Below are 27,352 nucleotides of genomic sequence, written 5' to 3' on the forward strand. Positions count from 1 at the left end.
TTCCTGAGTGGATGAATCAATTGATGCTGGTTAATATTGCATTCCCCACACAACAAAGGAGTTGCCACCCTTAGCTTTAGGGGTAACTTGAAGGGGTTATCTGCAACTCTGCTACCTTTCTTATAAGGCTGTCTACCACTTGTTGAACTAACAGGACATTTTCCCTTATGTCAAGTGAGCTATAACCTTCTTTAGGACTTCCACAAAACAGGTCCAACACCCTGCCTGTATGTAACACCTTCAGAAGTTGTTTGGTGTTTGAGGACATTAAGCTTGGCGATTATGATTCCGAAAGATCTTACCAGTTTTGAGTCACTGACTAAGACTAAAAATAATGGAATTTAGTAGAATAAATATAAATTCCTGGTGTTAGCTCCTAAACCAATTGATCAAGAGTCAGAATTTAGAAATAGCACTTGGAGGATGGGGGCTTAATTTTATGGATCATAGTCTTCCTCTGAGTGTCCTTTACTGAAGATTGTGTACACACTGGGCTGGGCAAGACGGGTAGTGTAAATTGTATCTAGTCTGGAACACAGTCAGGAGACTGGGGGCTGCTCTTGTCATACCCAATCTACCCATATTCAGGGTAGATTTGCTTCCCACGGCATGGATAGACCTCAAGGATTAATGGGTAAAAGTTAACCAGGAGATGGATTTTATTCTAACAGATGAAAGAATTTCAACATGTTAGTTCAAAGGAGCTAGTATTGGGAAGGCAGTGGGTTCCTTGTCATCAACTATGTTCAAGCGTAAATCCAACAACCAGTTGATGAGATGTGTCAGAGGGGACTTCAACTATTGGATTAGGAGTATTGTGTTTTGGTCTGGAGTCTCTGAGGATTTCAATTATACAGTAATGATCTTTTTAAAGTCGAATAACTTTCCCCTGGTCCCCTGGATTCCACCCTTCTACCATAGTAGTTGACTGCCGGACATGTCCGCAGTTTAATCTTAAAATATGGCTCCCTGGAGAGAATTCATACTTCTGTGAGCTGCCTGGAGCTGAAGAACTGGCCTGTGCTTTTGTAAATGTCTGGTTTTGTTTGTTTTGTCGAATTAGGGGCTAAGGTAGAGAAGGAAAATATTGGCAACTAGCCACTGCTCAAAGAATTCACACATATTCTTATAGTTTCTCTAATAATACTTCTTTGGAGCTAGAGCAGACTATCATAGAGTTCAACTGGAATTTTGTAAGATTCTTAGACCCAAACCAGGAAAAAAGTGTAATAATTTGAGAATTCAAAAGGCCCACACTGCAGGCCTTATAGAGTTCGTCTAGGGGTCAATCACAGAACCCTTTCTTGTGGCATAATTTATACCTTTAACATTTGGCAGTTTTTAAAGTCCTGTGTCAATGAACATGTGTTGGTAAGAAGTAGTAAATATTTTGCTGACAAGTTCTTTGAAAGATGGATCAGTGGCAGCGTTTAAAGGCAGACAACCTGAGGGTTTCTTTCATCCAGGTGCTCCCAAATCTAAAAAGCTGTCAGGGTACGGAGCCAAACGCACCCACTGGTTACACCATTTATTGTTTAATGTTCCTGTGCCTCCGAGTTTCTGCACCTGGGATCTGTTGATATACACAGTGGGGGATGGCAGGGGAAAGGGGTTCAGCTGGGAGAGCAAAGGAGAGGAGGCAGGGTGTTTGCTCTCAGAGGTGACTGACCTGGGATACAGAGCAGAGCCTGGTACCTAGTGGGGCCGCTTGCATCTGCTTCCCTTCTGGCTGCCTCTGTTGTAATGTTGCATGAACTTGAGGTGGCAGAAGCGGATGGAATGGTGGTTGCATCCGCTGAGCTCTCTCACCCACCTCTGCACCTCCCTTCTTCCCATCAGTCCCCCAGAGCAATTCTTATCCCCCTTATTTGTTTTGAATGCGTGATCTGATGCCTTTTCAACAAAGGAATATTGATATTTTAGTGTGCAGACAGCAGGGTGTACTGGATTAGATCATTTTCACATTGGTGTTGGTGCCAGTTTGACATTTGTTTGGAAAGCTTATCCCTTTATGGCCATAGGTTACATGCATAATTTAAGGGGAATAAATCTTTGCAAAAGACTTCTTTTGGTTCTGTAAATCATCAGTGGTGCAGAAACATAAATGAAAGTCTCCCCTACAGTTTTCATGTGATCAGGAATTCCAAGGAGGCTCCCAGATGAAGTAGTCCATGTGGGTATAAAATGTTTTTGCAAATGTACTGGCCTCTTGTGGTAGTTGTTTCAGGGAGGGCAAGAATCGGGGACAACTTGGTTCCTGCTTCAAGGTTATAATCCAGAAGCCGAGAGTGGCAAAGTGACCTGATTGTCCAGGGTAAAAGAAAACCCTGTGGATAAATGCTATAGGATAGCAGGTCCAGGTCTGCTGGCATTGCTATCTGTAGAATGAGTATTTGTGATAATCTCCCTCCTTCTGCCCGCCATTCTGCTGCCATCTTGCATCTTGGTGATCCCAGTGACAAATTCTGGGATGGTTTGACATTTCAGAGTTATCATACCAATTGCCACAGTGAGGCAGACATCTTTTGTTTTACACTATTTTCTTTTAAACAACTTGTTCTGAAGATCTGATTATTATCGAGCAAAGTGCTTCCAGTAGATAGTAGGTACTTAGCAAATGGTTTTGCATGATTCATTGTGAACTTGCAATTCAGAAAGTACTATTCTCAGATGAAAATTTCCTGTCATCTGTGAAGATTATCCAGCTTCTGCCTGCTGTTGCATTTCTGTATGAGTGCCTAACATGATACATAAAGAACAAAAGCCACTTAGATCTCAGAATTCCATCTTCTCTCTTAGGAGTTATTCTCCAAGCAAAGCTGGCGAATGGAGAGAGTGCAGTAGAACCAGCAGGAGCAGTGTAATTGATGGCTACCGTGTCCTTATAATACTATCTTTTGGTTTCTCTCTTAGGTTTATTTTCTTGAAAAGGCTCCAGGCTTCGGCTTGGAAAATCCAACCGCCAAAATTGAGCCCAGCAGCTGGAGCGGCAGTGAGAGCCCTGCCGAAAACATGGAAAGGATGAGTGACTCTGCAGATAAGCCCATTGACAATGATGCGGAAGGGGTCTGGAGCCCCGACATTGAGCAGAGCTTTCAGGAAGCCTTGGCTATCTATCCACCATGCGGGAGGAGGAAAATCATCTTATCAGACGAAGGCAAGATGTATGGTAAGTGATTCAAATGCTCCTGGGAAATGCTGCAACCCACTTTTGTGATTAAGAGATGATCATAACTAGCCTTCTACTAGGTGAGACACATTCCTTGTATGGGGTTGAATGATCTTTGTAGAATTCTAGTTGGCCATTCAAGGGACTGAATCTCAGCTGAAGAGGAGAGTCCGTAAAGGACCATTGGGAGATCATTCCCTGGGGCTTCCTTTTTTATATCAAAAGCGCTCAAGGACTCCTTAGGAACTTAGGTAGTTGCAGTGGCACATGCAGACACCAGACATGGAGACCAATTCTTCCGAATGCATGCCCCAGCTAAAGGAAGTGCTGCCACTTAGCTCCAGATAACTGACTGGAGCTGCGTAGCACTGGAGCCACATGGTGCCAGATCTAGCAAGCTAGGTGTTTACATGTGAAGTCTACTCATTTTTAAAACCCGGCATTTTTTTTTTTTTTTTTTTTAACTACATAGGCCAGATAAAACTGCTCAGGGACTTGATCAGACCCTTGAACTACCAGTTCACTGCCTTGTTACCAATCTTCAGTTGAATGGCCAGACAAGGCACTGACCCCCAGGCTACTCTCTCCAGTCTCCCTTTCTACATGGGGACCCCTCACAGTGCATTAGAAACTCCCAAGAGTGCCCAAGGGGATGAAATTGGTTGACCAGATGGCTGGGGATGCCGAAGGTGGCAGCAGGCACCTATCTACTAGTCTGGGGCTTACAGGCTGGGTTTGGACCTTCCCTGCACCTTCAGCTTGTACTTTTCGGCTGCTCACCTTTTGGGAAGCAGATGGCAGGTGGTTACGTATACATTCTGCTTGTCTAATTGGGCACGTTGAGGTGACAGAGTTTGCACAGTGGCTGAGTCTAACGCAAACGAATAACCTAAACTCGAAGAGAACCGGCTCAGCAGCCTACTGGAGGTCGTTAACTTATCACGGGAGTGATTTATTTCTAAACAATTTGCAAGCTTTTCCATAATAGGGTGTTGTACCTTTAATACTGCAGCTCCTCTGTCAGGAGCCGTAGGAGGCTGCAGACCAGGCTAGCACACACTGCTAAGGAGAAAGCAGATGGTGGTGCAGCTGCCACCAGCTGTGCCCCCACCCTGCCCTCCCCCTCTCCAATGTGGATGATGTAATGGAAACAAGGAAAATTTTGCTTTCTGCAGCATTAGAGTGTCTCTTCCTTGGCCAGTCTGTGTCACACACACACACACACACACACAGAGGAGGGAGAGAGAACTCAAATCTTATGTATTTGTTTTATGTTCTCATGTGATCCTTTGTAGCCAAAGAAGCTTCTTCATGTCTGGTGAAATATCTCAGCTGCTGTGGGTAGAAAGTTTCAGGGCCTCTGGTTTTCTGTGTGCTTGTGTCTTTCCTGGGCTACCCTTTCTCAGTCTGGTTGTTTGCTTTCAAGGTCTCGTTTTCATACCTAAAAATGCAACTTCCCCATTTTAAAGGCAGAGAAGAGCACTTTAATCTTTGTGCCTTCTTTGAAGCAGATTTTATCAGAAGTAGTGAAGGTGACTCCGGGCCACTGTACCTTGTACAACACCCATTTGTTTACCCAGAAATTACTTTAATCTAAAAAAAACGGGCCTAATGTTGGACATGTCAGTTGGGAAGAAGTACTCCTGCCTTTCATTTCTCACAGGGAATGGCACTATCCCTTTAGGAACCAGGTTTCTGGACTAGGAATAGGAACACAGTTCAAAGCAAATGTTATTTTTTTCGACTCCAGTTGTTTTCCTCCATTGCTTTTACTTTTAGCAGCCATGGTAGATTGAACCAATTTGCCTATAACTCCATCATAAAAATCATTTTTCTGTGAAAATAATTTGTGAAAGGACACTTGATGTTAGTTTGGGGTCAAAAGTAGTAGGCTAGGGAAGAGAACTGTGAGAAGCTCTGGATTTGAGTTGTCTACCCATAGTGAACTTGAATGATCCTGCCCTTGGTCTGTGAGTTTTCTCCCTTGTACAGAAAGAGGGTAAAGTAGATGATATCTGTGATCCTCGGGGCTTGTATGTTTTCTGATTCTGGATTTGTGACTTGTCCCTCAGTAAGAGTGATCAATCTGTTGACACACAGGGCGCTGGTGTGGAGCATGTTGTTAATACCGAGGGGAATCGGATTCTGAGCGCTTCCTGAGAGTGCACGCTCTTGATGTATGTGTTCTTCTTTCCCTGAAAGCCACGTTACATTTTCTGACAGTGCTGGTGACCAACCTGATTTAAAATTGGGCAGTCATTTCATGCGAGCAGCATTAACGATTACAACTGCAAGACTGTGTGTCCTGATTAGGGGTGCAAGAGACACATTTGCTGTGGTAGCCCTGCAGTATCCAGGCAGCTGGCCAGTGTGGAGGAGCTTTGCTTCTCCTGATGCTTTGGAAGGGAACATGGTGGTTATCATGTTTATGGGAGGTAGAGACTGAACCCCTTAAGAGAAACTGCCTTGGGTGCCTGGGAGCCGCCTGTAACCCACCTGTAACTGAGGATGAGAGAAGATTGGTTTGAGAGCCTCCACAGTGAGGCTCCAGCCACTTGGGGATAGAGTCATGTGAGTGATGTGGGGGCCAAGCTGCTGTTGCTTGGCTTCAGGCCTGTTCCCCATCTTACCATATGTGAATCACGACACAAACCAGACTGGGAGCCAGAGTTTCTGAAGGTCCTAAGAGCATGTTTTTTCTCTTAAGCATTTTGAAAATGAAAACATTGAAAGCATTTAGGATTCCATGTAGTGAGATCAAAATAATTTAATGCCTTTTAGTGAAATACCAAGTGTTTTTGACTTGAGGGGGTTATTCCGATATTTTCTGAGCATCTGTAGAGTATTGTGATGTCACTAATCCTGAGCCTTTGGAGAGGCAAGGTCAAGTGCAGCACTGATTTATTTGGTAATGAAATCTCCTCTGTGGTTGGCAGTAGGGCAAATGCAGTCTTATAGAGGGGAAAAATGGAAAGCTCTCTTTATGATGAGGTTTGGGTCATTAGAAAAGATGGCTTAATTTTCCCTATGCTACCTGGGTCTGTGGAGAGGCCAAGCCTTTGTGTGGTTCGTCTCCATGTGGACAGATTATTTCTGCCTGCAGCACCCTATGGATCTGCAGTTGTTCTTAGGGATTATTAGAAGAAGGGTGAGACTTCTTTGACTGTTCCCAAGAGCTTGCAAGCTCATTCCCTCTCTTTCTCTGTGTTTTCTTTTTCTTAATTTTACATAGATGTTCCTCTGTGTATCCTTGCAGATAGTTGTGGAGGAGATAGCAGGGGGACAAGATGGCGGAGACATTCTTGATCAGCAGAGCTGTCTGGAATTGAATTTCATAGGAGCAGGCCACAGTTTTTAACACAAGACAGAACAAAACAGTGAATCAGGTACAATAGAAAACTGTAGTCAGGCAGAGTGGTCAGGTATCTCCCATAATCAAGTTAGGGACCAGAGCTAAACATTCACTGGCTGCTTGCCTCAGAGGCATGCAAGTGTAGCATCTTAAATCTTGGCCTTTGTAATTGTTATGAAGCCTGGCTCTGCCCCTTCTAGACATTAGACTCAGGGTAAGTTGCAACTTCCATCTCATGCTCACAACATTTTGAGGTCAATTTTGTGAGTCTCATTTTGCAGATGAGGGAGCTAAAAGGGATAAAGTGGCTTGTGCATGACCAGTCTAAATGGTACAGCTGGGTTCTTTCAAAACCAACTCTATCTGACTCCCAAACATGGGCTCTTTCCCTCCTTGCTGGAGGTCATTGTAAATAAATTCAACAAGTCAGTATTAAGTACCGCTTGTATTCCAGCCCCCATACTAGGCATTTTCAGGGATACAACAGTAAGCCAGACAGACATGATCCCTGCCCTTATGGAGCCATCATAAGTTTATTTGCAGGAAACACTGACCTGAGGTCAGGACTGTGTGCCAGAGCTTTCTGGGAAGTCTGAGGGCCTTTGAAGATGGTCACCTTCCACTTAGCCTTTTGAAGCCTGTTCTTGGCCACCAGTGTCCAGGGCACCTGGCCCAATGCTGGCAGGAAGGAAGCTTCTCAAATATCGTAGTGGGGAGGATCCTAGATCACAAGGCTGGCCATGGTGGTAGCCAGAAAGATGTCTGGAAGATTCTGGTGCCCTGGGATCCCATAGGCAGCTAGGGCAGAGCAGTTGCTGAACAATGACTTTCTCCTTTTGTGAGCAGTTATCTTCAGGGTTCTTGCTCCAGATAGCTCCAGGGGTGCCCCTTTCTTGCTGGGATGCCAGGCCTACTGATCAGCTCTATAGAGCTCACTTGTGAGGCATAGAGAAGATGAAGAGGAAGGCATCTCTGGGTCAAGCCTCTCTAATAGGTCTTCCCCTGTTGCTGACCTGAGCCTTCCCAGCCAGGAGAGCACAAGAGTTGGACTTGCCTCCGTGGTTACTTCATGGAAGTACACGATAGAGGAGAGAAGGGGCAGGTGCAGTGAGGTGGGGCAGAGCTGACAAGGGGATCTGAGAAGGCGTGCACATGGGCAGGCACAAATGTTACCAGTTAATCAGTGCAGGCAGAGGCTGACGTCTGAGGACCCCCGCTCCTCCCAGTCAGACCTGGTCGAGGGAATGCAGGGGCATTGCTGTGTTAGACACTGAACTTTTCCATAGTTTCTGTGAGGACCAGGAAGGTGGTCCACATCTGTGGAGGCCCCAGAGGCCCTGATGCAGAAGCGGCTGCAGACTCCAGGCCCTAGAGGATCACCAGGCTTTGGGAGAGTGAGCCTTGTGGCCTGAGCTGAACTTGTTTATCCCAGTTCTTCATCTGAACATCATGTGGCATCTGTGATTTCATCTTTCTGTTTGACCTGTGATGTGGGATAGTGTTTCCAGTGAATTGGCAAAAAAATGTAAAGCACAAAGCATTGTGCCCTTAGAACAGGCTAGAAGCCCCACAAGACAGGGGCTGTCTTGCTGGACAGAGAAGATGTCAGTGATGTTTGTTGAGTGTATGCATGTGGGAGTTATTGCTTAAGACAAAGAAAGATGAGTAAGTAAGCCTCTGAGCTGCAAGAGGAGCTGGCTGGAAAGGAAGGGAGAAAACAGAAAGAAAGAGAGAGAAAGATGTTTGTATATTTACTGGTCTTCCTAGCCTGAGAAGGAAGAAACTCTGGTTTTTGCTCTGTGTGCTGCCAGATGTTAGTTTAAGTGGTAGGAAGGATTTCTATTCATTGGCACCATGGTAGAGCAAGGGTTAATTCTGGGATCCTCAGAACAGATGAGTAATGGGGGATTTTGAAATAGTTTTGTTCCTGTGAGAATAGCAAAGCCAACGTCATCAGTGTTTGTATTGGGCAAGTTTAACATAGTGGGGGTCCAGCCTACAAAGGTTTGTGCACAAGGTGTGAGCCCTTGTGCAATTCAGATAAAAAAATAGCTAATTAGGATGGCTTGAGAATTGGTCATGAGGGAGGGAAAAAAAGAGTAAGAGACAGCGAATCTTAAATTATTACCAAGTTGGAAAGTTCAGCTTTTCCACAACTTTCTGTGGCAGTGGGTGAGCACTGGCATTCAGAAGACATGGATTTGTAAATCATTTAGGGAGTACTGTGGACCTGTACTGTGCTTTGACTGTGAATGGGGACTACAGATGTAGGATAATGAAGAGAACTGACCTGTGTGACCACTTACTGTATACCAGGCACTTTCTCGTTGCTTTAGAATGTGTTGTCTTGTTTATTCCTCAGAACAAACTGACGATGTAGGTTACACTGTGCTTGTGTGCTTAGCCGCTCAGTCATGTCCGGCTTTGAGACCCCATGGACTGTAGCCGCCAGGTTCCTCTGTCCATGGGAATTCTCCAGGCAAGAATACTGGAATGGGTTGCCAGGCCCTCCTCCAGGGGATCTTCCCAACCCAGGGATTGAACCCAGATCTTCTTCACTGTGGGCAGATTCTTTCCTGTCTGAATCACCATAGAACCCTTTTTGCATCCAAGAAAGCTGAGGTCCACCAAAATCAAGTTACGTGCTCAAGGCCATGGTAAATAAGTGGTGGAGTTGACATTTGAAAGTCAGCTTAATACAACAAGCGAGTTAAGACAACTAACTACAATATTGATATGGAAGGAAGTACATTGTGTACTAGAGATATCGACGGTTCAGTGATAGGGCAGCAGAAAGTGTGATTATTTATTTTGGGGAATGCACATATCTATATTTGAAAATACAAAAGAGTGGAAGAATCAGAGTCTGAGAGGCAGATTTAGATGAGCCAACTTTCAGTGGGAAAAGGCCACTTAGTGTTTTTTTTTTGCTTTTGTAAATTTTTTAAATGTTTTTTGTCTTTAAACTTCTTTTGGATGGCAGACCCCCCACCCCCCACCCCCCATCTTTTCTGAGAATCTACACAAAGTTGTGGATCTCTTCTTCAAAAAAAATTCAGGCTTGTGCACAGTTACAGAGTTGTTGCATAGAACATTAGGGGATTTCTGAAGCCTAGGTTTATATTTGCTACTGTGGGGAGAGAGAGCGAGAGGGGAAGGGCATTCAGGGAATTCAGGCATAAGAGAACAGCATGATAAAGGCACAGAGTCCTGAGAGGACCCACTCTGGTGCTCTTAGAAATGAGGATGTGTCCTGGAGGGGGATGGTAGTTGAGCCTGGAAATGTGGGTTGGCAGTGTGTTGTGGAGGCCTGGAGTGCCACGCCATCGTGGCTGGTGCTCATCCCGGGGACAGAGGAAGCCATTGCGTGTTTTCAGGAGAGGTGGTTGTGACTCAGCCTGTGTTTGACAAAGCCAGCTTTGAAGGCGTGAAGACAAGTTAGATTACTATTGCCGAGGATGAGCTTAAACTGCAGTCCTGGTGGAGAAGCTTCATGGGTAGAACCAATAGGACTGGCTGACAGGATGTGATTTGTGAAAGAGAAAGAGGGGTTGAAGATGATTCCAGGATTCTTTCTGTTGAAGATGATTCCAGGGTTCTTTTTTTGCTTGTGGGCAATAGGGAGAACAGTGGGATGATTAAACGGATGGGGGAATGAAGACAGGAGATGCAGTTTGTAGAGTGGAGAAATGGGGGGAGTTGGATTTTGTTGTGTGCTGGAGGTGTACTCAGGGGGCTGTCCACTTGAGGATGATCTGTGGGGTTTGGAAATTCCTGCTTGGAGCTCAGGCAGCCTGGAGTTGCAGGGGTAGTTTGGGACCTCATCAGCAGAGAAGAGATGAGAATGGGCGATATGCTTAGGCCCCCGTGTATTGTGGTTAGACCAGCATGAATTTTAAATGGGGTGTCTGTATTTGTGGGAGAGTAAAGAGGTTGCCTTTTTAAGAAAAAGGGAGACGCATCAGTGGTTCCAAAGGCTGATCATTATCGGCAGAAGCACTTGAAAAGCTTAAAAAAAAGAGACATAACTGACTCAAACTGATTGAATCAGAATCTCTGAGTGTGGTCTGAGAATCTTATGTTTTTAAAAGCTCTCTGGGTAATTTGGGTAATCAGGCAGGTTTGAGAGTCACTGGGCTAAACTATAACCCGGGCCCAAGAGGAGAGGGCCACATTTCTAGAGCTGGTAAAAGAAACTAATGAGCAGAGAATGAGACTGACCTTGAAACAGTCCTTAGAAAGTTTGGGGATAGGAAATGAACTGTATAATCCAGTTAGTGCCCCCTTTGTATAGAGAAGAAAGATTACCATGGCCCAGGTTTGCCATGTACAGGAACAGCCTTGAGATGGTATCTTAAAGGAAGGCATAGAAAGTTAAAGGAAGGCTTATTTTAGAACAGGGGAGAGAGACGTGGCCATTTGGTTAGTTCTGAAAGTGAAAGTCACTCAGTCGTGTCCGGCTCTTTGTGACCCCATGGACATTCTCCAGTCCATGGAATTCTCCAGGCCAGAATACTGGAGTGGGTAGCCTTTCTCTTTTCCAAGAGATCTTCCCAACCCAGGGATCAAACCCAGGTCTCCCGCATTGCAGGTGGATTCTTTACCAGCTGAGCCACAAGGGAAGCCCTTGGTTAGTAGGGGGGAAAAAGTATGTAATTGAGGAATTATTTGATGGAATAGAACCAGGAAGAGACCTTAAAAGAAGGGCTTCTTTTACTCTCATGCATAATGGCAGGAGAAGGTTCAGGTAGAAGGCGCAGGGAAGGCATAGTGATTCCTGTCTTCAGATGAGAAGTAAGGCCATGTGGGCTGAGGTGGGTTATGAGCTTCTGAAAAGTAGAGCAAGCTTAATAGAGATCCTGTAGGGGAACTGGATATGGAGGGACAGGAGTGAGTAAAAGAATTGTGAGCAGTGGAGGAAGGGCCTGAGAGAGGTCGGAGAACATTCGTTTCTTCTTTTAATTGAAATTTTTATTGAGATAATTGTAGATTCACATGCAATTGTAAGAAATAGTGCAAAGATTCTTTGTACACTTTGTCCATTTTCCCTCAGTGATTACATTTTGCAGAACTGTAATATCAAAACCAGGATATTAATGTCGATATGTACTTGATCTTATTCAGATTTCCCCTACTCTACTGGTACTCATTTGTGTATGTGTGTTTTATTAAGTTGTGTACAATGTTATCACCTGCGTGGTATGTGTATCCGCACCAGGGTGATGCAGAACAGTTCCAGCACCGCAAGGATCCCCAGGGTTGCCCTTTGTCACCACACCCATCCCTGTTCTGCTCCCCCCGACCTTATCCCTGACTCCTGGCGACCATGAGTTATTCTTTACTTCTAAAATGTTGTCGTTTCAAGCATGGTATCTAGTGCAGTCATACTGTATGTCACCTTTCATGGTTGGCTTTTCCCCACTCATCGTAATTCCTTGGAGATTCATCCAGGTTGGTTGTGTGTATCAGTAGTTTGTTCCTTTGATTGCTGAGCGGTTCTCTAGCCTGTATGCACCGCAGTGTGTTTAACCATTCGCCTGTTCAAGGGTATCGAGTTGAGTCTAGCTTTTGGCTATTACAAACAGAGCTGCTATAACCATTTATACACAGACTTTCTAAAAAGTTCATGCATTTCTGCTTGGCGGTGCTGGGTCTTTGTTGGTGGCGCGGGCTTTTCTCTAGCTGCGGTGAGTGAGGGCTACTCTCCAGTTGCGGCACAAGGGCTTCTCGTGGTGGCGGCTTCTCCTGTGCAGCAGGGGCTCCAGGGCGTGCGGGCTTCAGTCGTTGCGCTTCCCAGGCTCTAGGGCACAGGCTCTACAGTTGTGATGCACGGCCTAGGTTGTTCCAGGGCACGTGGGATCTTCCCAAATCAGGGATTGAACCTGAATCTCCTGCGTTACCAGGTGGATTATTTAGCACTAAGCTACCAGAGAAGCCCTATATACAGTTTTTTGGGTAAATGTAGTTTTCATTTCTGTGGGATAAATGCATTCATTGCTGGGTCAAATGGTAGTCATATCTTCAGCTTTCTTTCTTTTTTAAAAAAACTACTTAACTGTTCTTCAGAGCAGCTGTGCCATTTTACGTGCAGTCTAGGTTCTCTACATCCTCACCAGCATTTCGTGTTGTCACTATTGTTTGTTTTAACTATTCTGATAGGTGTGTGGTGATATCCCATGTGGTTTTAAGTTGCATTTCCCCAGTGACTAATGATGTGAAACATCTTTTCATGTATTTATTCGCCAGAGAGGTGGCGATAAACAGAGATGTATATACAGAATATACGGAGAAATGTCTTTTCATGTCTTTTGTCCTCCTTTTAATTGGATTATTCTTACTGCTGAGTTTTCGGAGTTCTTTATTTTAGATATGAGTCCTTTGATATGTAGTTTGCAGCTGTGTTCTTCTTGTCTGTAGCCTGTCTTCTCATCTTCTTCACATGTATAAGTGTGACATTTTGATGAGATCCAATTTATTAATTTTCTCTTTTATGGTGCACAGGCTTAGTTGCTTCATGGTTTGTACTTTTGATGTCAAGTCTAAGAACTCATTGCCTAACCCTGGGTACTGAAGATTTTCTTCTGTGTTTTGTTTCAAAAGGTTTCTGGTTTTATGTTTTACATCTCAATCTGTGACCTTTTTTAAAATTAATTTTTGTATAATGCAAGAGTATTACTTTTGGGAAAAGCCACTGGCATTGTTATGTGATACATATATATTTGTTCTGCTAGGGGGTTGTTGGTGTATCTAAGTTTTGACAATGTCAAGGCTTGGGACCAGAGACAGTAAAGCGCTGGTGAGTGCATGCTTGCACCAGTCTAGGTGGGGACAGGGACAAGGTGAAGCTGGAGCTGCTGACGAGTCATGACGTGTGCTCTTAGAGGCTCTGTACACACAGGAGAGGTGGCTGGACAGGAGGCTGTGGTCACGCACGGGAGAGGAAGCACCTGAGATTAGAGGTGGAGATATTTCAAGTGATGAGTTTCGAGGTGTGGCTGCAAATATGGTCAACTGATACGAATGTGGGCGCTGGCCACTGGAGACGAGGAAGGAAGACATAGGGAGACTCATCAGCATCGGGTTGGCTAATCACGTTGATGTTGAAGTCCACTGTAGTGCACTGTGAATTTGTAAATAGGCCTACCAAAGTAATCAGGTGTTAGGGGGATTTCCTGGAGAGGACATGACCCCATGGATGTGAATGGAGAGAATTTAATATTGATGTGAATGGCATGGGGCTAGTGAAGAGCAGGCGGCAGAACAGCCAGGCAGAAGGAATACTGGGGATACAAGAAAACCCTAACATTTTCCACCTCTCTCTTCCCAAAGTCTTTGGCTGCTCTGAAACTTCACCTGTTTGCAGTGTATCTGTGCCTTGTGGCTATCATCTGTAAGAATGGGGTGAGAAAATCAGTTTCTCCGTATCTCTCAGTGATGTTGAGAGAAAATGCAGTTATGTGTGAGAAGATATTTTGATCTAAATCCTACAAATAATGCTTTTCTGGGGTTAAGCCTGTTCCCAGCACGTTAGAAAGGTATTTTGGAGCAGCCACTCAGGAAAGCCTGCCTAGCCTACTTAGAGGGTTGTTTGGTTAAGGGAGCAATTGAATGGTATCCCCCCTTTCTGCTGTTGCAGAGGGGAGGTCAGGATACACTTGTCTGGGTCAGAGTCACAGATGATGGAAGGGATCAGTGGGAGTGGGCAGGTCCCGGAGTAGCAGCTTCCACTGCATGGAAGGCGATGGGGGCGTGGACGGCTCGAGAACCTCCCGGTTCTTAGCTGCATGGCCCTGGGTTCCAACGCCTGTCTTTGTTCTGTCCCCACTGACTTCCGCATCTAGAGCTTCAGTTCCTCTCCCCTCTAGAGCATTTTGCTTGAGATTGGGTCTTAATTTCTTACTACTATTGTTATTTACATATATCCCATTTCTTTGATAATGAGTGTTTAAAGTGGTGATTTTCCAACTTAGCATTGTTATGATATTGTTCTGCTGATCTCTGTAGTAAAGAGCCTATCTTAGAGAGTGCTCAACAAAGTAAGTGAAAGTATATAAATATATTGTGGTTAGGGTCATAGAAAAAATTTGAAGGAATTTACAACATGTAAATAGCAGTTGCTTCAGGGGATGGATTAATGGGGAACTCCATTTCTATTACATATTTCTGTATTAATGGAGTGCTTTTTCCCCCCTAATAGTGAACATATGTCACTTTTGGAATTAGAGGAAAAATAACTATGTCATTTACTTTTTTTCCTCTGATTCTGAGCAAGAAAGACTCATTAAAGAAAAATGTGGCAAATACCAAGAATGAGAAGCAAATCGTATCATCCAGGTGGACACTGGAGTGATGTTTACCTGGGGTTTGGTTGTGGGAGGGACACTGCAAGGTCCTGGTGGGCAGAAGAGGGGTGCTGGGGAGGAGCTGGTGCCAGCAAGCTCTCCCTTCCATGGGTGCATGGCCGAGGCACCAATCTGCAGAGACAGGTGGTCAGAGAGTGGGGTGCTGTGGCCAGGAAGCAGGACAGGGTGTTCTTACTATACGATTCAGGACATTGGTCCAGAAGTTCAACAGGTGCTGGGTCAGTTGGATCTGTCAGTCAGCTCTCCACACTAAAAATGGCATTATTCTGACATTCATGTTTTATGGTAATATGGTGGTGGAAGAAAGACTGGAACATGTTCAGATCCATTCTTCCAGTGTCCACGTGCTCCCAGCAAGCTACTGCAGAAGAATGGACAGGCCCCACGTCTATGCTGAGCCAGTATTTATCGTTTCATTTGTATTGTAGGGCGGACAAGCTTTATTCTTGGAGGGCTGCGGGCCTGTCTTTTAAGAATGTCGGTAGTCTTTTTAATGGTCCTGTTATTCTTTGTAACAGATTCCTGGCAGGTAACCTTGTACTCGTGTTGCCTTTAGGCAGAGGTGGGTGGCTTTTAGAGTATGAAAACACTCTGGAGACTGTACAGAGTGCTATAAATTCTCCTTTGATTGTAATCATTTGATTTAATCACAGGTATATTTCATTTACCTGATGTTTACCTGCTATGCCTTCACTGCAGATTATTTCATCTGCCCACCTTCCCTTCTCTCAAATGCTTCAATTCCAGGTATATCATACAATCAAATTGTTCTTCAAAATCCACATGAATATTATTTCTTTAAAGCCTCTTGCTAAATCAGAATACACCCCTCTCCTTTTTATCCTTTTAGAATGCAGTCTGAAAGGTGTGACAGTGAAATTTCCTGCCCAGGACATTTAATTTATTTAAAAAAAAATTTATATAATGTTGTGGCTTTTTTGACACCCTGCCCCCCAGCAGTGAAATTGGTCATTAGCTCCCTATTTCTATAGACACTGTTCTTTTTGGAATGGCTGCAGCAACTTTTTAAGTTACCTTCAAAGCAAGTGCTATTGGGGAAATGTAATTGATCACTCCCCAAAGCTTTGAAGCATCAGGGTAATATTGAAGATATGTTAATAAGCTGAGTCATGCCCCCCACCCCCCCACCCCGACCCCAGCCATTTGCAAAGGTCCCAATTACTCCCTCTGTACCTACCCTCTTCCCTGGGTCTGCCTCTGTGCTCCATGACTTGCTTGCTGTTGTGCTGAGATGGGTTTTGGCAACTGTCTCTTAGATGAATGGTTCTGTTACAAACACGGTAGCTTCTGTGACTGCTTAAAAAGATTGTTGTTTATGACTGCTTTTTATTGAGAGATGTTTGGTGCACGTTAATGTCCTGATAAAGACATTTGTACCTATAAAGTAGCCACCGCCTTACACGTATTTGATTGTGAATAAGGTGCCGGGGCTGATGACATGCCAGATGTGAGGTATTGGATTGCATGTTTATTCAACTGCCACTGCAGTCTCTGTACTCGGATGTGCCTTTGTGTTTGCTGTCTCACGGCAACACACCGAATGCGGTGGCGATACGATCCTGACTATGGAAGATGCTATTTGGGTTACTTGGATCGTAAGCCATGAGTATTAGGAAGCATTCTCTCAGTCCCCATGTGTCCCGAGACAGCAGTCATGAACAGTTGTTAGGTGAAGGGAATTGCCAGGTGGGATGACCACATGCACTGGGATAGGGGCCTTTTGAGATGGACAAATCTTAGGTCTGGACTGACCAGGGCAGGCATTGTGACACGGATTAATAATAATAAATAATCTATCCAGTGCTTGCAATGTGCCAGAAACTTTTCTAAACACTTAATATCAACTCATTTAAGCCTCATTACAAATCAGTAGCCACCATTATTATTCCCACATTAGGATGAGGAAACCAAGGCCTAGAAAGGCTCAGTAAATTGCCCAGGATCATATAGCTTAGAACTCCTGAAGTCAGGACATAAACCCCATTCAGCGTGGCTCCAGTATCTGAGCTCTTAACCACCATCTTCTGCTGCCTCTGAGCTGTGACAGAACAGGAACCTGAGGGTCTCTGGACCATGTCCATGTCCCTACGTTGCTGCCTTGTTGTGTGGAGGAGAGTTTTGGTTCCAGGTAAACAGTGTAAAAGGGAGAATGGGCTTTCCTGGTACCCAGAATAGTCTTTATCCTGTTTTCTGCCTGGTAAACTCCTACTGGCCCTTCAAGACCTTGGCAAAAATGCCCTTCTCGCCCCCAAAGTCTTCTTTAGTCTCCATAGGCAGAGCTACTTGCTCCCTCCTCTGTGTTTCCACAGTATTTTTTTTTTTTTTTTTAAGATTTATCTATTTATTTGGTTGTGCTGGGTCTTAGTGTAGCATGTGGGATATACTTCCCCAGCAAGGGATCAAACCTGGTCCCCTGCATTGGGAGCACAGAGTCGTAGCCACTGGACTACCAGGGAAGTCCCTCCACAGTATCTGACCACCTGTCAAAGCACTTTTCAGACTCACTTTTAATGTGTGTGTTTGTATCTCCTGCCCCTAGCGTAGTGCCTGGCACACATTAGGCCTTCAGAATATGTTTGAATTAGTGAAAGTTGCTGGTGGTAATAATTTAACCTTTTTTCTGTATAAGATGTTTTTTCCACATCGTTGTTGTCATCACAGTTATAGCATTCTAATGAAATAATGAGGGCAAGGATTATAACTTCATAGATAAGGAGCTGAGGCACATAGCCCATAATGTTTTCCATTAGAGCTTCTTGTCTTGAGGAACCCCTTGGTGAAGAAGAGCTTAGTGTATACCTCATTCCCGTGTTTATACTTTTCTGTTCTAAACATATTGACCCTGTGCCTGAAGAGTCACAAATGAGAACAGTTTATTTCAGTTTACATCTATGGCAATATCACGAGGGTTTTATCTGGGACATTCAGGGCTATAAAGGAATATTGAGCTTGATTTGGTCATTTTGGTGACAGAATCTACCCGTTTCTCATCCCAGTTTGATTTTTACAAGTCGGAAAGTTCATCCCTAGAAAGGTAGTCTTTGACAGTTTTCCCCCCAGCAGATACCTGACACAATATGTTTGTAAGCTTATCCAGGGTGTCTCTCACTGAGGGATGTGTGTGTCCATTACTTTTTTCAGATTGACTCCGGGTTTAAGTGTCTGAACTTTACTTCAACCTCTGATTATTTTAAGGTGACATTGTCGATTCCCAGTGACTCACTTCAGTGGAACAATGAACCAAGTAAACTATCTCTGTGGAGTTCAGGAGATGTTAAGTTAGGGTGGGTTATAAGATCTTAGTGACAAAATCTGGTTAGTGTAGATTTAACTTGCCTCTAATCTAGTCAGTCGGAGAAGGCAATGGCACCCCACTCTAGTACTCTTACCTCGAAAATCCCATGGACGGAGGAGCCTGGCGTGCTGCAGTCCATGGGGTCGCGAAGAGTCGGATACGACTAAGCGACTTCACTTTCACTTTTCACTTTCCTGCATTGGAGAAGGAAATGGCAACCCACTCCAGTGTTCTTGCCTGGAGAATCCCAGGGACGGGGGAGCCTGGTGGGCTGCCGTCTGTGGGATCGCACGGAGTCGGACACGACTGAAGCAACTTAGCAGCAGCAATCTAGTTAGTGTCTGATTTGTATGAAGGCTTGTCAGTTAGCTGAAAGGAGTAAGTTCCTCGTGGTGATTAAGAGCATAGGGTCAGGAGTGAGGTCTGTCTGGGTTTAGATCCTGGCTCTGCTACTTCAGTGGATATGTAACAATGGGCAAGTTAGAATTCTTGGACCTCTGTTTCCTCATCTGATAAATGAAGCAAATTCAAGTGCCCATCTTACAAGTTTGATGGAAGGATAAGTAAGATAATGCATGAAAACATTTTGCATGCCCAACTTATTCTTTGAGAGTAATGTTAACCTTGATAGCAAAACCAAAGATTTTATAAGAAAACTATCGACCAAAACCTTTTATGAATATCAATGCAGATGTCCTCAACAAAATACTTGCAAACTGAATCCTGCAGTGTATAGAAAGGATTCCACACTGTGCCTAAGTGGGATCTACTCCAGGAATGCAAGGTTAGTTTAAAATTTGAAATGTTAATATGATACATCTCATCAATAAAGAACAAAAATTACATTATCATCCAAGTAGATGCAGGAAAAGCATTTGACAAAATCCAGCGCCTCTTTGTGACATTTACACTCAGCAAACTAGAAATAGAAGAGAACTTCCTCACTGATGAAGGGCATTTATGAAAAATCTACTGTTAATATCATACTTAGAAGACATTCTGTGTTTATGGATTGGAAGACTTAATATAAGTAAGATGGCATTCATCACCAAATTGATCTATGGATTCACTCTATCAAAACCCCAGCTAACTTTTTTGGAGAAAATGATAAGCTAATCCTAAAGTTCCCATGGAAATTCAGGAGACCAAGAAGAGACAAAACAATCTTGAAAAAGAAGAAAAAAATTGGAGAACTCATACTTTTTGATTTCTTAACTTATTACAGAGCTACAATCTTAAGACAATATGGTACTAGTATCAGGTTAGGGATGCACCTCAGTGGAATCGAATCAAGAGTCCAGAAGTAAACCCTCACACTTACGGTCAGTTTATTTTCTGCAAATGTGTCAAGATGATGTTAAGTGGAAAACAGTAGTCTTTTCAACAAATGGTGCTGGGACTATTGAATATACACATGCAATGGATGAAGTGTGGATCCCTTTCTCATACACTGCAATCAACTAAAAATCAATCATAGACATCAGTGTAAGAGCTAAAACTGTAAAACTCCAGGAAAAACAAAACAAAACGTGAGACTAAGTCTTTCTGACTTTGGGTTAGCCATCTTGGATATGACACCAAAAGCATAAGTAATAAAAGTAAAAATAGATAAACTGATACTTCATCAAAATTATAAACTTTCGTCCTTTAATAAACAGACAACTCAGAGAATAAGACAGAAACTTTTCAGATTATAAATCTGATAAGGGGCTTGTATCTCGAATGGATAAAGGATTCTTACAACTCTAATGAAAAGACCAAAAAGAATAGGCAGATGATCTAGATAGACATTTCTTCAATGGAGATAAACAGATGGGCAATAAGCACATGCAAAACTGTTCAACATCATTAGACATCAGAGAATTGCAGATTACAAACCACAGTGAGCCACTACATCTTATCCACTAGCACGGCAGTAGCAAAAAACATTGGCAGGAAGTGTTGGCATAGGTGTAAAAATATGAGGACCCTTATACATTACTGAAAGAAAAGAAAGTGGAATTGTTGGTTGCTCAGTTGTGTCTGACTCTTTGCGACCCCATGGGCTATAGCCCACCAGGCTTGTCTGTCTGTGGGATTCTCCAGGCACGAATACTGGAGTGGGTTGCCATTGCCATATCCAGGGGATCTTCCTGAGCCAGAGACTGAACCCAGGTCTCCCACACTGCAGGCAGATTCTTTACTGTCTGAGCCACCAAGGAAGCCCCCTACACATTACTGGTGGAAATATAAAATGATACCACCATGCTGGAAAACTGTCTGGCAGTTCTTCAGAAGGTTCATCATAGAATTGTCATGTGACCTGGCAATTGTCCTCCTAGGTATCGTACGTAAGAGAAGTGAGAACAGGTGTCCCTACAAAAACTCATCTACCGGTATTTGTAGCAACATTATTCATAATAGCCAAAAAGTACAAACATCCCAAATGTCCATCAAGTGATGGATGTGTAAATAAAATGTGGTCTATCCATACAGTGGATTATTATTTGGCAATAACAAGTACTAATATACACTTAGCGTAATATATACTTAGCATAATGTGAAAGAAGCTAAAGAAGACAGTCACAAGACTACATACTGTGTGATTCCATTTGTGTGAAATGTCCAGATAGGCCTGTCTAGAAACAGGAAGTAGATGAGTGGTTTTTTAGAGCTGGACAATTTGAGAAATGTTGTGGAGTAACTACTAAATGGGTTTGGGATTTCTTTCTGAAATAATCTATAGGTTCTAAATTGGTTGTGATGAGGCATACACAACTCCGTGAGTTTACTAAAAATCAATGCATTGTGCACTTGAAATGGGTGAATTGTATGTGAATTACAGCTCAATAACGCTGATTTGTTTGTATATGTATATACTTAGTATCAGGAGAAGGCAATGGCACCCCACTCCAGTACTCTTGCCTGGAAAATCCCATGGACGGAGGAGCCTGGTGGGCTGCAGTCCATGGGGTCGCTGAGAGTTGGACACGACTGAGCGACTTCACTTTCACTTTTCACTTTCATGCATGGAGAAGGAAATGGCAACCCACTTCAGCTTCTTGCCTGGAGAATCCCAGGGACGGCGGATCCTGGTGGGCTGCCGTCTGTGGGGTCTGAAGCGACTTAGCAGCAGCAGCATACTTAGTATCATATGTGGCCCTTTTTGAAAGTGGTCAGTAAATACTACCTACCATTGTAATAGGTAGGTAGGTAATATTATTACAATGGTAGGTAATATTTACTGACCACTTTCAAAAAAGGGCCACATATGGTAATAAAACTCTCTTTCACTTTTCTAGTAGTAAAGATGAAATGAGAGGAGAATGCTGACAACGTCGGTGGATATATCAATTAATTGAGATACTGAGTGAAAGAGGTGGCTGAATCTGTGTACAGCAGTAGGCCAGGAGCTGAACACTGAGTTTGAAAAACTAATGGTCAGTGTTCCGGAAGTTGCTTTCTGAGATAGAGTGTGGAGCAGTGTGGTGCTTGTGAGCTTCCAGCATGGCGTACTGGGGCCAGGGCCAGAAGGTTCAGAAGGTGAAGGTGCAGCCCATCAATCTCATCTTCAGATACTTGCAAAATAGATCGCGGATTCAGGTGTGGCTTTATGAGCAAGTGAATATGCGGATAGAGGGCTGTATCATTGGTTTTGATGAGTATATGAACCTCATATTAGATGATGCAGAAGAGATTCATTCTAAAACAAAGTCAAGAAAACAGCTGGGTCAGATCATGCTAAAAGGAGATAGCATTACTCTGCTCCAAAGTGTCTCCAACTAGAAGTGACAGATGAAGTGAGAAATTGTTTGGCAATACCAAACAATTGGGTTTTTTAGGTGTCCTTTGTTAGAGATGTAGTTCTAAAACGTGTATTCATATTGTTCTGCTCACCCTTATGTTATTACCAGATGACAATAAATGCTGTGGGACTGTATCAAAAAAAAAAGAGAAAGAAAGAAAGAAAGAAAAACTAATGGAAAAGTCAAGTCACGTGGTGGTACAAGTGCCTGCCTGGTACATAGTAGGCATTCCAGGCTGTTACATGCATTGACTTGGTTACCCTTAAAATGTGGGTGAACTTCGGATCCAGATGTCACCAAACCAGATGTTCTTCACAAAAGAATAATCACCATTAGTGTGATACAGGCCAGGGGTTTTGTCCAGGAGTCACTAAACCAGATGTGTGTGTTTTCTTTGTAAGTTACAGTAAGTATGACAAAGACCAGGGTTTTAGTTCTGGCGCTCTGTGTTTTTTTCCCAGGCAGTGTCTGGGGAAACTGTTTCCCGCAGTCAGTCCAAGGTGAACAGCTTTGCTCTTTGCAGGCTGCCATTGGGCCTGCATGTTCAAACCTCTCTAGAAGAGATGAGCAGAAAACCCAGCCCTCACACTGTGCAGGTTAGTCCTGCAGAAGCTTTGCATCAGCACTGCAGATGCCCTGTTCTGGTCACTAATGCTTTTAGAGCTTGGAAAATATGTGCCAGCTAGACAGGAAGGTTCTCTGCTAAGTTGTGTGTATTTGCTAACACATTCACAGTATTGTTTCCCCAGGGACCTACCTGTGGAAGGAATCTCCCATATTTCAGTGTTGGTGAAAACCAAGTGAGCTGCTTTTCTGATGTTAAGGCCACACACTGGCACCTGAAGTCCCATGGTACTGAGTGGTGGAGTGGGGACTCAGAAATCTCCCAGGCCTGCATGACTGCCAAGATAGTTTGCTCTTAGTCTTACCTACAAGGCTCGACTGCCTTTTTGGAATGGACCAGTAAGAAGAGGAAGAGGATTGAAGGCAGAGAGCTGTGAAAACACATAATGTTCTCAGGAACAGTAGGGTTCTGGCAGAGTGTGAGGTGGAGTGTGAGGTGCTGAGAAGGATGAATGAAGTAGCGTGGCTTATGAGCTGGGAAGGGCAAGATGAGAGATTGTGGAATAATGGACCAGGCAGTTGCTTTGGGGCACCAGAGTTCAACTTCTCTGCACAAGTATCTCATTCCTGGAGCAGAGGTGCAGGCCAGGGGATAGAAACTATTGTTTTGGGACATAAAAATAGTATTAAAGGGAAGTTAAATTCTGCTTGCAATGCAGGAGACCTGGGTTCAATCCCTGGGTCAGGAAGATCCCTTGAAGAAGGAAATGGCTACCCACTCCAGTATTCTTGCCTGAAGTATCCCATGGACAGAGGAGCCTGGCAGGCTACAGCCCATGGGGTTGCAAAGAGTCAGACACAACTGAGCGACTAACACTCATACGGCCCATAAGGAGGCTCCTGCAGTACTCTGGCAGAAGGGCTTGAACTAGGTCGAAGGCTGTGGGAGTGACAAGGAGGGGGGCAGGGTGAGAAAGATATTTCAGGTCAGTATATTTGTGATAAGGTATTAGAGAGGTTAGAGATCAGAAGACATGGTAGGGTTTAGTGCAAGGAAAGAGATGAAGGTGTTTAATCTGTGTGAGCAACTGTGCATTGATAGAGACAAGGAAGGTATATAGCATGGAGGGACAGGTTTTAAGGGGTAGAGTAGGGGTCATGAGCTTGAGTTGTATGGAATGTGTAAGGTTTTGGGGGCTCTCCATGGAGCGGGAGCCAGCAGGCACTTGGAAATTCAGCATTCTGGGTTGAGAACAATTTTTGGAAAATTGTTCCAGGGTTTGGAACATCTCGGAGTTTGGAACAGAAACCTTGGAGGTTGTCTAGGAGACAGAGAAAAGGCAAAGAGGGAAGGAAGGCTAAGGGAGAGAACCCATTTGAAGCACTGAGTCAATATCTCAAGTCCCAACTCAACACTCCTGTGAATATCTTTGGAAGCATGTTGTGTGTCATATGGAACCTTACAAATGCTGGACCAAGGGAGCCTGAGTTCCTGCATTTTTACCGTACTAAGTATATTGAAGTGTTCGGCTTTGTCCCTTGATGGTATGCTGATGGAAACACCTATGAGATTAATGGGGTGCCTAATGTGTTGACATGTTCTAATCTGTGGCTCCCTGGTGTGTTAATCGGTCGGACCCCAATCCAGTGTGGCTCCTTCCTTTTTTCCTAAAAGCCAACTCTGATCCAAGCCTGAAGTGTGATTTCCTTCCTCCCAGTCTCCCTGAGCATGTTGCTGAATTTCCTTTGGTAGTTTGTGAGAGACAACAGCCACCTGTTAACTGTAGCTTCTACAACTGAGAAGTGCACGCTACAAGTCTGCTGCTGCTGCTGCTGCTGCTAAGTCACTTCAGTCGTGTCCGACTCTGTGTGACCCCATAGACAGCAGCCCACCAGGCTCCCCCGTCCCTGGGATTCTCCAGGCAAGAACACTGGAGTGGGTTGCCATTTCCTTCTCCAATGCAGGAAAGTGAAAAGTAAAAGTGAAGTCACTCAGTCGTGTCTGACTCTTAGCGACCCCATGGACTGCAGCCCACCAGGCTTCTCCGTCCATGGGATTCTCCAGTCAAGAGTACTGGAGTGGGGTGCCATGCAGTGAATAACAATGACAGTCTTCCCAGAGCCCCTCGCAGACACGTCACAGTATGGGGAGCATAGGGAATCAGCACCCTATCTGCTTCAGTGTGGTCTCTTGGAGCCAGCCTGAGGGCCAAGAAGACTGGAGAAAACCCGGAGGCAGTAGGTGTGACCTGTGAGAAGAAGCAGGGCCTGGCCTCTCTCTATGTCACATCAAAGACTGACTTTTCAGTCACTCAGCCCTAATGTGAGGATGCTTCAGAGCCAGGGCTGGGCTCCTGGTGGCCTGTGCCTGGGAACTGAGGGGAACGTGTGGGTCTGCATGTGCTCAGTGCAGACCCAGTGGGAGGGGGGCCCAGGCACCTCTCCCAGCTGTCCTCTTAGCATTCAGAGCTGGAGGGATCAGACAGATTAGCCCTCTCTCCTCTGTGTTCATATTGGAAGCTGCTGCCCACAGATGCCCTTTCCCCAGTGCCGGTCCTAGGGTTGAGTTGGCCTGGCTTAAACCCAGCTGCTTCTGCATAGCTGTTCCCTCCTGTCTCACAGACCTGGGCTCCAGGATGCCAAGGTCATTCTCAGTTTGACCATATAACTTAGTGTCCAAATTAAGACACTTTGGAGAATAAATGGAGCAGTGTTAAAGATAACACCTGCAAACAGAAGTAAGCTGGGACCTTCCCATGCATACATACCAGGATATATGGTCTTCTCTGTACCTGTATTAAGCCTAACTTTCTTTCCCCCAGATCCCATGACCCACCTGACTTTAGGTGCCAAGGACTTAGGGATTTTGGGTCCTTGAGATTTGGGCTACAGAATGAAAACCTTAGGGGTCTCCCACATTGGAAGACTCAGGAGATGAAAAACTTGGTAATAACCAGGGGGAGCATATATCTGAAGAATCCCTTACTATTCAGAACCTTGGTGTGGCTATGTCCTGTTTACTTATGTTTATTCGAAACTCTAAACTTTTGTTTTCATGTATATTCAGTCTCCTCTCACATGTCACAGAGGGTGGCCTGAAGATAACAAACAGATAAGGAGAGAAACATCCTCTTCTAGGAGCTTACGGCCCTGTATAGAGTCCGGAACACAGCTACATGGTCCGACCCGGAGGTGGAGCAGGAGCCCAGGCTCTGGGCCCTGATGGGAGTGTGCGAGGAGCCAGGAGTCAGGGATTTGTTTATGCTCTATCTGTGTGGTTTTCACAGTCACAGAGGAGAATAGGAGGGAACCTGAGCATCTGGGCCTCTCTGAGACCAGGCCAAACAGGGATTTAGGAAAAGAAGCATTCCTTTTGAAGAGCAGAAGGGCAGAGTTGAGTACTCTGCCTAGTGGCTTGCTTGGCCTGCATGGACCCATTTTTCTACCCAGACTGGCAGAACCTGGATCACCAGGGGCCTCAATGAAGAGGATGTGAGGAGAGGAAATGAGCTCTCCCTTGGCTGTCTTCAGACCTCTGCCTCAGCCTGGATGACCTGGATGACCTGGGTTTGACCAGTCTGGAGTGAGGACTGAGGCTGTCAGATTTAGGGGGAAAAGAAACATTGGGTTGCAGATAAACAAAATATTATTTTTCATATACATATACCCCATGCCATAGTCGTATTTTATGTGGCAACCCTAGGTTAGTAGGGCTGGGCCATATTTTGGCTTTCTAGTCGAGCATGGTGTAACCAACTGTTCGCAGTGCTGCCTACATTCAGAGGATGTTTAGTGAATGCCAGCTGTGCGCTGCTCTGGGTGCTGGGCTACAGCAGTGAGCAAAATCCAGCAGGAGTTCCTGACTTCGTGGAGCTTACGTCTAGTGGCGGTTAATAGATAATGAGGAAGGTGAGTTACTCAGTCAGATGGTACAAGTGGTAAAGAGGAAATTAAGGCAGGAAAGGGGTTGGGAGGGTTCACACCTGAAGGAGGTGAGGGGTTGAGGGTACAGGCCAAGCAGACATTTGCACACGTAGACACACTGACACTTACACACACATATACCGTGGCTAGTGTCCCTAGTGTGCCTAGTGTGTTTAAGGAGCCTGAGGGCCAGTGTGGCTAGAGTGGTTAACAAGGGGGAAATGGGGAGATAAGCCAGTGGGGTCACAGGCCCAGAGTTTGTAGAAAGCCCTGGAGGTCTCTGTAAGGATTTTGGCTTTCATGATGGGTTGGGGTGCCTGGGGGCATTAGATGGTATTGAGCAGGGTGGGGGTGTGATCTGATTAGATTTAATTAGTGATTGATTCAATTAGTGATTGAAGGGAAGCACTGCTGGTGGAGAACTGACCGAGAACCAGCCAGGGTCCCTGACCCCCACCCCCTCCTCAGGTGTGGGCTGTGGGACTTGAGATACATGCTCATCATTTGGAATGAAAGGATGTTGCTCCCTGGACACAGATCTTAAGACTTCTGTTTTCCTAACTTTGGTTGATTGTCTTCCCTGTTTGAATGGAATGTTCCTTGTGAATAAGGCGAGCGACATGTAGTCATTACCTGTCTCTCTTTGCCAAGCACCTTGTGATGTACCTGGTTTGAGAGACCAGACCTTCATGTCACCTGTTAAACTTGAGAGAAAAGGTTAGTGACTTGCTGGATATATCCCTTATATATCTGGGGTTTTCAGACCCAAAATGATAACTCAGTAAAATTATATCAATTTTTTGTTGGTATGGGAGGAAGTTGTTTTCCTTTGTATTAATTAATTAATTAATTAATTTTTGTTTGAGAGCTGAAGGGCTT

At 44.6% G+C, this 27,352-nt stretch overlaps 1 protein-coding gene and 1 pseudogene across 8 annotated transcripts in view; both read left to right on the forward strand.

Annotated features, from left to right (window-relative positions):
• TEAD1 (TEA domain transcription factor 1) overlaps positions 1–27,352 on the forward strand; it is a 269,495-nt gene that overhangs the window by 84,458 nt on the left and 157,685 nt on the right. For all 8 annotated transcript variants that reach the window (XM_018059574.1, XM_018059575.1, XM_013969596.2 and 5 more), the window contains exon 2: positions 2,914–3,169. In XM_018059574.1, the coding sequence (XP_017915063.1) occupies positions 3,013–3,169 (157 nt within the window). In that variant the 5' untranslated portion in view covers positions 2,914–3,012. The remainder of the gene's footprint in view (positions 1–2,913; positions 3,170–27,352) is intronic.
• Positions 21,472–23,311, forward strand: LOC108637677 (annotated as a pseudogene).

Source organism: Capra hircus, chromosome 15 (assembly GCF_001704415.2).
Source record: "Capra hircus breed San Clemente chromosome 15, ASM170441v1, whole genome shotgun sequence".
In the NCBI taxonomy this organism is placed as follows: domain Eukaryota; kingdom Metazoa; phylum Chordata; class Mammalia; order Artiodactyla; family Bovidae; genus Capra; species Capra hircus.